The sequence below is a fragment of the Carya illinoinensis genome, chromosome 9, assembly GCF_018687715.1.
Source record: "Carya illinoinensis cultivar Pawnee chromosome 9, C.illinoinensisPawnee_v1, whole genome shotgun sequence".
Classification (NCBI taxonomy): Eukaryota; Viridiplantae; Streptophyta; class Magnoliopsida; order Fagales; family Juglandaceae; genus Carya; species Carya illinoinensis.
Genome location: NC_056760.1, coordinates 35,413,860 through 35,428,367, shown reverse-complemented (window position 1 = coordinate 35,428,367; position 14,508 = coordinate 35,413,860). Strand labels below are relative to the sequence as shown.

At 30.6% G+C, this 14,508-nt stretch overlaps 1 protein-coding gene across 3 annotated transcripts; it reads left to right on the top strand.

Moving 5' to 3' along the window:
- Positions 1-8,888: 8,888 nt before the first annotated feature.
- Positions 8,889-14,286, top strand: LOC122277148. Of its 3 annotated transcripts, none has more exons than XM_043087034.1 (7): positions 8,889-9,202; positions 9,597-10,025; positions 10,807-10,998; positions 11,116-11,355; positions 12,623-12,840; positions 13,077-13,331; positions 13,656-14,286. In XM_043087034.1, exons 2-7 carry the CDS (start codon positions 9,602-9,604, stop codon positions 13,902-13,904), a joined length of 1,578 nt encoding a protein of 525 aa, XP_042942968.1. In that variant the 5' UTR covers positions 8,889-9,202; positions 9,597-9,601; the 3' UTR covers positions 13,905-14,286. The 3 variants fall into 3 exon arrangements, with proteins under 3 accessions (XP_042942968.1, XP_042942966.1, XP_042942967.1); XM_043087032.1 differs by having other exon boundaries at positions 9,541-10,025; XM_043087033.1 differs by having other exon boundaries at positions 9,337-10,025.
- Positions 14,287-14,508: the final 222 nt, after the last annotated feature.

The following is a 14,508-nucleotide window of genomic DNA, read 5'->3' as shown; positions in this document are numbered from 1 at the left end:
TTATATGTTATGCCATGTTACGAAATGTTTCTATCTCAAGTTGGTCATGTATTCTAAGTTATGTTCAAGTCACGTTATGTTACGTCAGGACTTCAGTCCTTTCGTATTCCAGTCACATTTCATCTTGAGTACATTATGATGTGTAGAATACATGGGACCACAACAACTGTGGAGTATGTATTTAACTACAATTGTGATGCGTAAAATACATGGGGCCACAACAACTGTGGAGTATGTATTTTTCATGTTAAGTCAAGTTTTTGTAGAATACATGGGGCCACAACAACTGTGGAGTATGTATTTTTAATGTTAAGTCAAGTTTGTGTAGAATATATGGGGCCACAACAACTGTGGAGTATGTATTTACACGTAAAATACATGGGGCCACAACAACTGTGGAGTATGTATTTTTCATGTTAAGTCAAGTTTGTGTAGAATACATGGGGCCACAACAACTGTGGAGTATGTATTTTTAATGTTAAGTCAAGTTTGTGTAGAATACATGGGGCCACAACAACTGTGGAGTATGTATTTACACGTAGAATACATGGGGCCACAACAACTGTGGAGTATGTATTTTTCATGTTAATTCAAGTTTCAAAGCAAGTTCATGCTAAGTCAAGTTCAGTTCATGATTCAATTTAAGCTATGTCAATTATGTTATGTTGTACGCTAAGTTATGCTTTAATTACTTATGAATTTGATTATGCATTTATGCTTTTACTGTCATACATGCATCATTAGTCTGTATGGAAGTTTTTTGTTAACTTGCTGAGATTTGTAATCAAATCTCATCGTGGTAGTCCCAACTACCATTCCCCCCGAATGGTAGATCTTGTTACAGGACCTGAAGGAGGATCAAGAGCTGACCAACTAGACACAGTCGACTGAACGACGGTGCGTCGTTAATGTTAATATAGTAGTTAAATTACTACTTGTACGATGGAGTTGCATCTCCAGTACTATTGGATCATAACTATTTTGGAATAGTGCTGTGATCTTAGTTATTCAATGGATCTTTATGTATGAAGTATGTTTCAAGTATTGGGATATTTTCAGTTTGGTGCATAGTATTGCTAAAGAAAAAAATTATCCGCTGCGAATATTGCATAATGTTAGATGCATGTTAGGATTATTGCATCTTATATGTCATGAACGGGGGCAGGTAACCTTGTGTTGCATGTCTCGACGCTTCAAATGTTCGTCCGATCCCAAACGGAATTTGGGGGCGTCACAGTGCGTTTTGTGAACAGTTTGGTTATACTCCATTATTAGTCCCGTCTAAAAGACAGAAAAAGTGAAAATAAATTATAAAAATTATCCAAATAAAAAATGAAAATATAAAAAACCTTATAAAAAGACAAAAGATAAACAAATATATAATAAACCTATAAAAATACAAAAAATTTTAATAAAAAGAAAAAATAAATTATCTGTTATAAATGTGAAAAAGTTAGACATTATTCATCAAATTATAAGGTTAAAAAACAAATTAACGAATTAGATGTACATAAACAGTAAAAGAAAAATTATTAAATATTTTTATAATATATTCAAGTGAAGAAGAGGAAAGTTCTTCAGAAGAAGAATAAATTTATCGATTAAAAGAATCAAGCATCTCAGAACAATCTTCTGATAGTGAATCAAAAGAAGATAAAGTACATGTTTTTAATTGCTTAAATAAGAATAATTGTATTTGTAATAAAACCATTAATGTATGGTCAACACATGAAAATATTATATTAGAATTAATAGATAAAATTAGTAATCCGCAATCATATAATTTCTCAAAAATAGTACATAGATTTAAAACAGAAACACAAAAAATTACTTTAAAGGATTTACAACAAGAAATTAATGAAATAAAGAAAGAAATTAGAAATCTCAAAGCCTCTAATACTAAATTAGAAGTTCCTAATGAACAATTAATACAAAAAATTATTCTATTAAAAATTGAGAATAATACTAATTCTCCTAAAAAAGAACAATGAGGAAACTTAGCAATAATTATTAAAAAATAACTAGGTAATTTCATCAATATTCTTAATAAAATAAATTTTCAAAAATGATATACTGAAATTATAAAAATTGAGAATAATACTAATTCTCCTAAAAAAGAAAATGAGAAAACTCACCAATAATTACTAACAAAGAACTAGATAATTTCATCAACATTATCAATAAAATAAATTTTCAAAAAAGATATGCTGAAGCTAATATCTCTATTAGCAAAAAATTTACTTTTATGACAATTGCTTTATTAGATACAAGAGTAGATTTCAACTGTATACAAGAAGAAATAATACATTTTAAATATTTTTAAAAAATAAAATAGACATTATCTTAAGCTAATGGAGTAAAAATAAACATAAATTATAAATTATCAAATACACACATTTGCAATAATGGAATTTACTTTAAAACAACATTTATTTTAGTAAAAAATATTAATACCAGAATAATATTAGGAAACCATTTCCTTACCTTACTTTATCATTTCTCTGTAACAGTGGAATGAATTTCTATAAAAATATTAGGTAAATAATTTCAATTCAAATTTCTATTTCCTCAAATTTCAAAAGAAATTAATTCTTTAAAAGAAATTCATTGATTAAAGAAATTAATCTTTTAACTAAGAATAAGATTAAAAGGTAAGAAAAATAGATAAATTTTATAAAACAAGAATTAAAATACAAAAGAATTAAAGAACAATTAAAAGATCCATTATTAATTCAAAAAATTAATAATTTTAAAATTATAATTAAAAATGAAGTATGCTCTAATTTACCTAATGCTTTTTGGAATAGAAAATAACACATAGTTGAATTATCTTATGAAAAAAATTTCTATGAAAGGAATATTCCTATTAACGTTAGACTAATTCAAATTAATAATGAATTATTAGAATCATGTAAAAAAGAAATTAATGATTTATTATCAAAAGGATTAATTAGAAAAAGTAAATCATCTTGGAGTTGTGTTCCTTTCTATGTTTAGAAACAAGCAGAATTAGAAAGAGGTGTTCCTCGATTAGTCATAAATTATAAGCTATCAAATAAAGTATTACAATGAATAAGGTACCCTATGTCTAAAAAAAATTATTATCCTGATTTTATGATCCTACTATATTTTCAAAATATGATATGAAAAGTGGATTTTAGTAAGTCCAAATTGCTGAAAAAGATAGATACAAAACGTCATTTATAGTTCCATTTGGATTAAAAAAAATACCCCTAGTAAATTTCAAAATATTATGAATGAAATATTTACTCATTTTACTCACTTTTCAAAGGTTTACATAGATGATGTATTAATTTTTTCTTCATCCATTAAACAATATCGGAAACATTTAAACATTTTTGCTCAAATTATTAAACAAAATGGATTAGTTTTCTCATCACCTAAAATAAAATTATTCCAGAATAAAATTAGATTGCTTGGACATGATATATACCAAGGAACTATTACACCAATTAGTATAGTAATAGAATTTGCTAATAAATTTTCTGATAAAATAAAAGATAAGCAATAATTACAAAGATTTATAGAAAGTTTGAATTATGTGGCGGATTTCTATCAATTTCTCATACTATTATGCAAACCATTATTTAAAAGATAAAAAAATAATCTATTACTATTGACAGAAAAGTATACAAATATTATAAAATAGATAAAAGCTTATGTTAAGAAATTACGGTGCTTAGGACTTCCATTTCCTCATATTTTTAAAATTGTTAAAATAGATTCCTCTGATTTTGGTTATGGAGGATTATGAAATAAAAATTATCCAATGATTCTGAACAAATTATTATATTTCATTTAGGATGTTGGAATTCTGCTCAAAAGAATTACAGTATTATAAAAAAAAAAAATTAGCTATTGTATTATATATTTATAAATTTCAAGATGATTTGTTAAATCAAAAGTTTTTAATTAGAATAGTTTGTAAACAAGCCAATGAAGTTTTGATTAAAAATGTAAAAAACTTGGTTGCTAAACAAATATTTGTTAGATGCCAAGCTATATTACGTATTTTTTATTTTTTATTTTGATATTGAGCATATTAAAGGAGAATATAATTTTCTTCTTGATTTTCTATCTCGAGAATTCTTACAGAGAAAATCATGTCAGCCTTAAAGTTTAGAGTAAAATCTAAATCTTTCCATGCCAGGCCACCATTTCTTTCTTACCCTTCACCTTATCCTTCTGCCATTTCAAAACCTTACACTGTATTGGGTACATTACTACAAAACATTATGTCATCTTACAATTCATTCTCACTATTATCTTCTCCAAAATTAATAACATATTTAAAGGTTGTTTCTCATTCTTCTTCTACTCATTCCCAGATTATCAATACTCTACTATTATCTCAACTTTCTATAACTTCTATTATTCTCAAAACTCATTGGCATCTAGTCTTTCCCATTGAATCTGAATTACAACACCTTATTGATTCTAAAAAATTACTTGGCGTATTTTTATTATTAGATTGGTATTATGTTCTACAAAATATTACAAAAACCCGAAATTTTTATGAATTTATTCTGATAGATATAGATTCTATTATTATTTCTAAAATCTTTTGTTCTCTTCAATCCCAATCTTCTCCACCTGCATCTGCAATTATTGTTTTTTATAAAGTTACTATTAGACAAGTCCTCACCTTAGAAGTGGGGAAAAAAACCCTTATTTAACAATAAGATTTTCTCAACTATATGATCCACCCTATTTTGATTATTATGACTACCAGCAGACATTACTAAAAATATTTTTAAGATAGAACAAGAGTTTGCACCATTTCTGGTTTCTTCACTTTGACGAATTACAGGAAACTAAAACACTCACACGATGGTTATTGCTATTTTCCTTAATACATTAATATGAGATTGTCTGGGAGTAGATGCAGTATTGTTAATATTTAATTTTTCTAATTTATTAGATATTTGTTATAATAAATCATCTTTAGTTTTAGAAAAACTAAATTTTAAATGAGAATAAATTTCATGGGAAATGAATAAAGAAATTTCTTTTGTTTCCTTGATAGGAGTATTGATATGAGATATTTGATTTTCAATTCTTTCTAATTATTGTTTACTCATGGTTTTTTAATATAAATTAGTATAATTATTTTGTTGGATTATATTATCAGTGTTTTTACTTTCTGATATAGAATTATATTTTTTTTATTGGCAATGCTAATATTTGAGTATTCCTTTGATTGTATTTAATAGTTTCAAAAGGGGGTATTCTTCATAAATAATTTGATTATTATCTTCTTTAGTCTATTAATTAGCAGTTCTATTTATGGTTGATAATTGATTTGATTTATATATTTCAAACCATGTAAAGAAATGTATATTAATTTGTACACTTTCTAAATACTCATAACATTTTATTTGGATATAATCTCTTTCTATTTTTGTGAAGGTAGAAAAAAATGCTAATCTTTTCTGTTTATTTTCTTCTTTTATATAATCTTGTTTTAGATAATCTTTATTAATTTTAAATTCTTCTTTACTTAGAGTGAATATTTGAATATCATCTCCAACTACTTGTGAATATGTTGGATAAGAAGGTTCATTACCTTGTTGGGGATTTTGAAAGGTGGATGCTATATCAGGATGGTTAATGGTATATATTAGTGTGTTAATAATATTTTCAAGAATAATTTTCTGGATATGGGTGTCCAGATTTTGAGATCGGGCATCAAAATTTTGATATCTATTTCTAGAAACTGAAGTAAGAATAGATCTGGGTGTATGATAACTAGAAGGTACTGGTGAATAATAATGTGTTTGTGATAATGATCTCTTAAACGGTTGAAAGAAAATTTAGACTGTTTCATCCGTTTTTTTATTTATGTCTATATCATTTTTAGAATTATTTTCTATTTTAGTAATAGAATAATATTTTCTAACTGCCATTCATTAGAGAGAGTAATTTGATTCCAATTAATATGTTTAGGAATTTGTATACTAGAATTTGGTGTGTTAGATTATAATAATAATATGTAACCTTTTGGACTAGTAATAAGAGCTTGTGGTTCTAATATTGTTTTCATCAGTTTATAATGGATTCTATATATTACGATTTAAGGATGTGATCATTTCATCATATGATAACCATTTGTTTTAAAATTTAATATTAAAGCATGTAAAATATTAATATCAAATAATGAAAGTGAATAATTCGGATAACAATTAAAAGAAACTAGACTAGATTCTACCATTTCAAGTAATGAATCATGAAAATTATAGCGTCTTTTATCTCTTAGACAAAGTAATACTGAGACATTTAATCTACTTCTTGTGAGTGCGTGGTTTTATAGCCACTTGTACTAATCCAATATGTATAAAAGAATATTTTTATTCTTTATGGTGTTTACATGCCTCTTTTATTAATAATTGTAATTATTCATAATCATTATTTAGACTAATAGTTTTTTCTACCTTTTTAATAGTATAATTAGTAAGAAATGATAATTTAGAAGAGAAAGTAGCCTGTTTGTATATTTGATTATTGGGAACATTAGGGATAGTCCAATCTTGTAAATTTCTTTCTATGTCTATTATATTATAATCTTTTTGGTTAACATTATCAGGTTCAAATTCTATAGGTATATTAGTAGTGGATTCTTCTGACTTAAATAAAGAATTCATTGAGACATGTTTTTAAAACAAAGATTTCCTCTATTCAAAGAGAAATGAGTAGATCAAGATATTTAGAGAATACCATTGGGACTACCCTTAAAGTTTTTCTAGCATAGATGAGCCGACTAACGAATTTTCATGACTTACTAATACAAGACTCCCAATATACTTCATTTTCTTTTACGTAAGTTATCGTTATTTAAAATCTGTATCAATGATTTTTTTTTTTTAAAGCAAGAATATTTAGGTTGTTTCTTATACTTTTAATCTCTGCTCTTAAGAACTTACAATGATCTTTAAATTCTTTTATTGATGCTTGTCTACTTTGAAATACGTGATCTCTTTCCATCATTGAGTAATAATCTAGTCTCATTTTTAATTGTTTTTTCTTTAAGATCATTTATTCTTTCCACAAAATATTTTAATTCAAGTCTTGTATTATATTATGCACAAATCAATTCATTACGGTCATGTAAACTAACTTGAACAAGATAATAGTTTATTATGTAATTAAAAGCAATAAAATCACAAAATAGCAATTAAATCACAAAATAAAATTAAAAGCAATAAAATAGCAAATAAAATATCAATATATAATAGCCAATGGCTTTGATACCATCAACATATACCAAGATTTATATAATGGAAATATAAATAGAATAATTAATCAATAGAGGTGGTATAACCAATTTGATAATATAAAGAAGTAAAACAAATATAATAAAAGGATTTAGCACCTACCATTTGCATAAAATAAAAAACAGAATGTAATAAAATATATTTCATTGAAAATATAATACTTACAAAAAAATTAATCCTCAAAAGAGTTGAGAGCAAATGACATGAAAATATGCTTAATTTATAAGAGTAAGAGAATCAAGAGAATCAATAGTTTTAGACGAGGAATTCTGAATGTCTTCCTTTACATATATTTCCACCAGATTCAATGCAAGATTTGTTTAATGGGACAAGAATTACTATTTAAGAATAGTAAAGACATGTATATTTCAAGATTATCTTCAATGTCCACTAAAGACAAATGACTTTGTATACCTTGAGTTATATTCACTTTACCTAGAAAGACAAAGTAGCCAAGTCTAACCTAACGGGACAAATAACTTTGTATATCGGATAATCTTTATCCTATTGGTGTTAGATGACACACATTATAGGTGTTTACTATGCTAGTGTCAAGCGGCACATATTATTGATTTACACTGTACATATATTTTTATAAAGAGAGTATGAAAAAATTAGCTGAAGCAATATCACAAATTTCAGACAATAAAGAAAAAGAAAATCCTTAACAAGAAGCTAGATTATCTTCATTACAGCAAGCAGCATCGTTAGCAGCAGTTTCATCATCAATTAATCATGCTTCTCCTTCTTCACAGGTATGTCTTCAAAATTATCAACAGACCTCTTATTCTCAACAAGTATTTTATTTTCAAAATTATTCATCATATTGAATGGATTCTCAAGATCTATTTAATTTGAAACTCTCAAATTATAATTATTAAATTATGTGATTTTAAAAGATTATTACTCTTTAAATTATTTAATATGATAAGTTAGAGTTATCAGAACTATTATCTTATAAAAAGATAAAAGATAGTTAAAGATATTAAAAAAATGAAAAAAAGAAAGGTGAAAAAAGAAAGGTTCTGAAAGGAAGCAATCGGTCGGATTATCAGTAGGGAATCGATCCTCTAGCATGATCCTTTATAGAAATACACTTTTAAATATCATTTTCATAGTTTCTTGCGGCAGGCAAGTGAGGACTTGCAGTGGATGAAGGAACCTCGATCCCAGCAACCTTTGCAGCCAACTGCTAACAACATAGAAAGTAGGCAATATATTATTTATTATTATTTAATATTATTTAAAATACTTATGTAGATAATTATAAATATTATAACACGTCTTTAAATAAAAAATTAAAAGAGAATGTTTTTAATAAAGATAATATATATTTCTTTTTAACTAATACTAAATACAGATATAAAGTATTTAAACATCATGTGATTCTTTAAAAAAAATAAAATTTATTATTAAAAATTAACTTTTTTAATATAAATTTTATATTTATTTATTTTATTTAAAATTCCCACAATTATTTCTCTCAATCATTTCAAGACGAATATTCATTTCGTTTCCTGCAAACTAAATTCCTGTATAAAGAAAAGAAAAGAATATTATAAAATAATTATCTTTTTCCTTTCTTCATCGCATTTTATTCCATTTCCTCTCACACAGCACATAGCAACCCGACAAGCACCGACTGCAGCCATTACACGCGCGGCGGTGCAGTGCAGTTGACCACTTGGCCAGATCCCGCGATGTCACTTTTCTTAAAGTGACCTCATCGGACGGTTCGTCCTCATCGTCGAGTCTTGACCGGACGAGCAAGAGGCAAAACCTTTAGGTGCCGAGCTGCCGGGCCATTAATGGCTGAGATTAGTTAAGGAGCCAATTCGGCATAAAGTTTAGATAACATGTAAAAGGCTCCATACGAGGACAACGCACCCCAGATTCGAACAGTCCCAACGGTACGAGTTTTTGGAAGGTTAAAAGGCAGTGGTGCTTTTGCCTTTTTCTTCTTAATTATAAGTGATTTTTTTTTGTCAACTTTTATTTATATATTTGTTTTGGGTACCTTCGTTTGCTTTGAAAATGGTGGTAGGTTCAATGTTTATCTTCTTTTGGGATTAAACAAAGCTGGCTTGGCTTATCACGCTTGGAAAGTTGCAGTTCCAGCTCTGCTTTCTAGTGCCTGGACTTTGAATCTTACTTTTTTTTTTTGGTTTTTAAGTTCCTGATTGAAGCAATCGCATTTCTCTCTCTCTCTCACTCTCTCTCTCTCTCTCTCTCGTGTATGGCTCAACAGTATTGAAGGTTGAGGGAGGTTCGTGTTTTAGTATTCTTAACTGAAAGCTTTTTCAGTGGCAATGTCGGAAGTGAGAGGATCGAACTTCTTGCCGGAAGAGCGGGCGAGTCTGGTAGACGACTCCGGTATACGATACGCCGGGGAGCCGATCGGAATCTTTCCGCCGTCGTTTGAGACGACTAGCTCGGAGTTCGTATCAGGCGATTCGCGGACCAAGGAATCGGAGGAAACGGAGAGCCTGAAGGATCAGGTCAAGGGATTCGCGGTGGCTTGGGGAGAAATACTCCTGGAATTTGGCAGAGGCTGTAGAGACATCGCACAGCAGAGCCTTCTGACCGATGATTCCTACATCGTACGGAAGCTTCGGAAGCCGTTCGCCAACGTTTCGGGCAGATTGAAGTTCTTGAATGAGTTTTTACCGGAGGATCGCCATCCGGCTCAAGCGTGGTCCGTGATATTCTTCGTTTTCATTCTTGCAGTTGCAGGTGAATAGATTATAACCACATTCTATGTTTTTTCTTTCCGTTATTTTTTCTCCCCTTCGGTTTAATTGGGAATTTATAGGAAGGAAACATATTGTTTTTTTACTTGTTATGCAGTCTGCAATTCGTTCCTATAATAATAAGCGTTGTTCGAGTTCAGACTTTGGAACTACCTAATTTGGCATGAAAATGGTGGATGAATATCTACTTGAAAAGCTTGAGTAGAAGAAGATGTTAGTTATAATCTGCCTGTAATTTGCTTATTTCATTTTGTTTCTGGTAGCCGGATTGGTGAAAATCCCTTGCCTTATTTGCCAAGTTGAGTTCCAACGCCGAGTCTCCCTACGGTTCACGATTTGTGATCTTGGCCCTACGTATTAAATAACCAAGTTGTATTTTGTGTGATAAAAATAACCAGATTTAGGGAAAAAAATTAGTAGTTCCTGTAAAACTTGATAAATTTCACTTTTTTTTGTCACGTCATCGACCATACTCCTTCCTTTTTGTCGAGATGGTTTAGTACTTCTTTCATCAGTGGTGGACACCGTTGCTTTCATGGACATTAGTTTGACACCCTTTGGGGTTAGTTGCAGCAACTCCATAGCAACTCCATGGAACTCCGCAACTGTGAGAAAAATCACCGTTAAGATTGTAACTGACTACTATTTGGGACAGAGACCTCCAGTAGCATCATGGGAACAGCCATCAATATTCTTTCTTTTATTTTTCCCTTTGTGGTATATGATGGAAGAACATTTATTGAGATCTTTAAAACCATGTGCAGCCATGAACGTAAATACCAAAAATGACAGCTTGGTTCCACTGGTAAAGAAAGTGCGTATACATCCTCCAAGTGCAAGCCATATACTACTTCCAGATGGTAGACGCATGGCTTATCATGAGCAAGGTGTTCCAGCTGATAGAGCAAGATTTTCCCTTATCGCTCCACATTCTTTTCTTTCCTCAAGGCTTGCAGGTAAAAACCAATAAATCTTCAACACTTTCAAGTGGTATCCACGTGACTTTAATGCATGGTCTTGGTGGAAATTAATAAGACTGGGTGCTTATTTTCTAAGTAATTTCTGAATAAAAGGTATACCGGGAGTTAAAATGTCATTGCTTGAAGAGTATGGTGTTCGATTGGTCACATATGATCTTCCTGGTTTTGGGGAGAGCGATCCTCATCTCGGCCGTAATCTTAATTCATCAGCATTTGATATGTTGTACCTTTCTAATGCGGTTGGTATCAGTGACAAGTTCTGGCTGCTGGGCTACTCAAGTGGAGCAATGCATGCTTGGGCTTCTCTTAGATACATTCCTAACAGAATTGCGGGTATACCATTGTTTTTATTTCTTTTATAAATTATTCTAGTGTTTGAATATATTTGAATCTTATGTTACATTGAGTCTAACAATTTAATTTTAACCACCTTTCCCTTCATAGGGTGATAGCCTGATGGTTCTGCTAATTTGTTTTCCCCCTGAGAACTGTTTGTTCCTGTTTGACTTATATCAAGAAATGAATGGCAAGTTAATATGTGTTTCCTGTGAGCATAGGTGCAAGTAAGAAAGTTCCATAAAAGAATTTGAAGCAACTTGTTTTGCATAAAGGTAGATGAGGTCGGCACAATATGATTAATGAGATTAAGCCCTGTGCTTTCAATTCATTATAAAGGAAATTTTTGAAATGTTTGGACAGTTGTCATAGCCCTTCTCAAAACATTTATTCTGAAAATGTATGTTCCAGATTTAGTCCTTAGGGACCATGGCTAGTGTTATAGTCTTAACTCTTATGGTGAGAGTTGTAGGTTTATGGCTAGTTATAAAAAAAAAAAAAAAAAAGTTGTGGGTTTATGGCATGCTGACTTTGAGTATTTGCTGTATGTGACTATTATGATATGTTTGGTTATGAAAGATTTTGAGAGTTTTGAGAAATTTTTTAGATGTATTGTTTATTGAATTTTGGGAAAGAAGAGAGAATTTTAATTTTTTTTTTTTTTTTTTTTTTTTTTTTCCAGTAAGTTTCGTATTGGAGTTTGCAAAAATAGATATGTGAAGTTGAAAAGTTGTTTCAATATAATTTTTAACAGGTTTTTTTTTTTTTTTTTTTTTTTTTAAAAGCTTGTAAAAGTTTTATTGATTTTTGTGTCTGGATAATGATTATATAAAAAGTTGAAATAGAAATTTTTTAAAAACTGTATGCTTAGAACTGAAGTTATCAGAAAAGTTGGAGAAATGTGGAAAAACTTTCAAAAAAATTTTGGTTGCTGAACAAGACTTATATTATGTGGCTATGCCAATAAACTTTTAGTTTCGATTTTTTCAATGCATTTGAGTGATAGTGTTATGGATTTTATGCATGGTAGTGTAACGTATGAATGGTTCAACCAATTGATATGTTTCCACAAATAATTGGAGCTCTATATCATGTAGCAAAAACAAAAGAAAAAACTGGAGCTCAATATCTTGGATCATGTCGGTTGCCTCCTCTCATCTTCAGCCCTTGTCCCTTCTTTTTCTTGTTTTCGTAATGGAAGCACAATAAGGAGGTAAAAATCAAACATAATTTAATTTATGGTGTGTCTACTCTTAATACACAGGCGCAGCCATGTTGGCCCCAATGATTAATCCATATGAGCGGGGCATGACTAAAGAAGAGATGAAAAAAATGTGGGAAACCTGGGTGCCAAGAAGAAAGTTATTGCACTTCTTAGCTCGTAGATTCCCAAAGTTCCTCTCCTATTTCTATCGGCAAAGCTTCCTATCTGGAAAGCATGATCGGATTGATAATCAGTTGTATCTATCACTGGGGGAGAGGGTGAGTCATGCCATTGCCATCTTTGATTAAAATCTCTAAACTGCAGAAATTTCCTTTTGTTCTGTGATTTTTGAATGCTCTTTGAATTTTTTATGAAGCAGTTTCCCACGAAACTGATTTTTTTGGGGTGAAATATACAATTTAGTTGCATTCTAATTGAAAATGCTAGCAATAATTTCAACATCATTATATAATTCTTTACAATGACTTATTTGAAGAAATCTTGACATATTCAGGACAAAATCCTGATTGAAAAGTCAATATTTGAAGAGTTTTGGCATAGGGATGTGGAGGAGTCAATTCGCCAGGGGAATCCAAAACCATTCATTGAGGAAGCCGAGCTTCAGGTTTCAGGTTGGGGTTTTAGCCTAGCAGATCTTCAGGTGCAGAGGAAGTGTCAGATAAGAGGCATTCTTTCTTGGCTAAGGTCATTGTGGAGTCAAGCGGAATGTGAGTTGACAGGATTCCTAGGCCCGATACACATATGGCAGGTTTACCTCTTACTTCTTTGTTGTTGCTTCTTTGTTGTGCATAACAATAGACTGATGCTTCTACAGTTCCTGTTTATAAAAGTTGTCTAAAGTGATTTTCTGGGAATTCCCTAAAAGTATATCAGACCTACATTCCTCTCCCCAAGTGTTTTTACTGATTGCCATGTTCGCCCATGAGTTAAATTGAATAGTAGCAGTCAGCAGGATAAGATATACTCGGTAATTTAATTGGATTAAAATAATTCTTGCTTAGAATTTTCAAAATACTTATGCAGCTTACTTTTAAAATTCTGTTGACATCATTTCTTTATGAATGCCAAATAGGGAATGGATGATCGGGTAATCCCACCATCAGTGGTCGACTACATAGTCCGGGTTCTACCAGAGGCCATTGTGCATAAGCTCCCAAATGAAGGCCATCTATCCTATTTCTTTTTCTGCGACAAATGCCATAGACAGATATTTTCTACACTTTTTGGAGTCCCTCAAGGTCCACTCGACTTGAAAGTTGAAATGGAACAAACACCATCAGAAGGGGATGATATAGCTGTTGCTGAATCCACAACAGAATGATATGATTGCTGAAGATAAAATATGACAAAGATATCGGTTTTTACAGGAAATTAGGACGTAAATGCCAGGAGTTGCTCCTATTCTCTTGGAGCATGAAAGATGAGCGCTTAACTACTGTCCTTTCCATAATAGCTAACGATTAGAACTTCCAATAAGAGGTTGAAAAGCAAGGAGGCAGCAACATTATGCACAAGAGTTATGTAAAGACTCATCTTCTGCCCTGCGGCTAAAAGGTTCCTTCCATACTTGGATATCGGGTTAAAGATTATCGTTTGGCTATTACACACAGCGACGTAGACATTATGTTGATTTGATTCTAACATTATGATTTACTATTTTCAAGGTCAGTACAAAATAATAACATAACTCCTTGAGTTTATCCCGTTACAACGAGCAAAAATAGTTTGGTTCCATACAAAGTCAACACTTTAGCTCCTGAATGTCCCGAAAGAAGGCTAGTTGCCTCCTCAAAATAGTTGTGTTTTGCAGGAACTACGAGAAAAATATTAGCGAGATGAAAGCATGGAGTTGCTATGTTACGCTTTCATCCTGCCTCTCTTCTCTCAAATCCAAAGATTAATTTTTCTTTTTTCAAGAAAAAGTA

Coding starts and splice junctions, on each gene's coding strand:
- LOC122277148 (XM_043087034.1), top strand. CDS start 9,602: ATGTCGGAAGTGAGAGGATCGAACTTCTTGCCGGAAGAGCGGGCGAGT. Junction 10,026..10,806: donor TTTCATTCTTGCAGTTGCAG/GTGAATAGATTA, acceptor AACCATGTGCAG/CCATGAACGTAAATACCAAA. Junction 13,332..13,655: donor GCCCGATACACATATGGCAG/GTTTACCTCTTA, acceptor AATGCCAAATAG/GGAATGGATGATCGGGTAAT.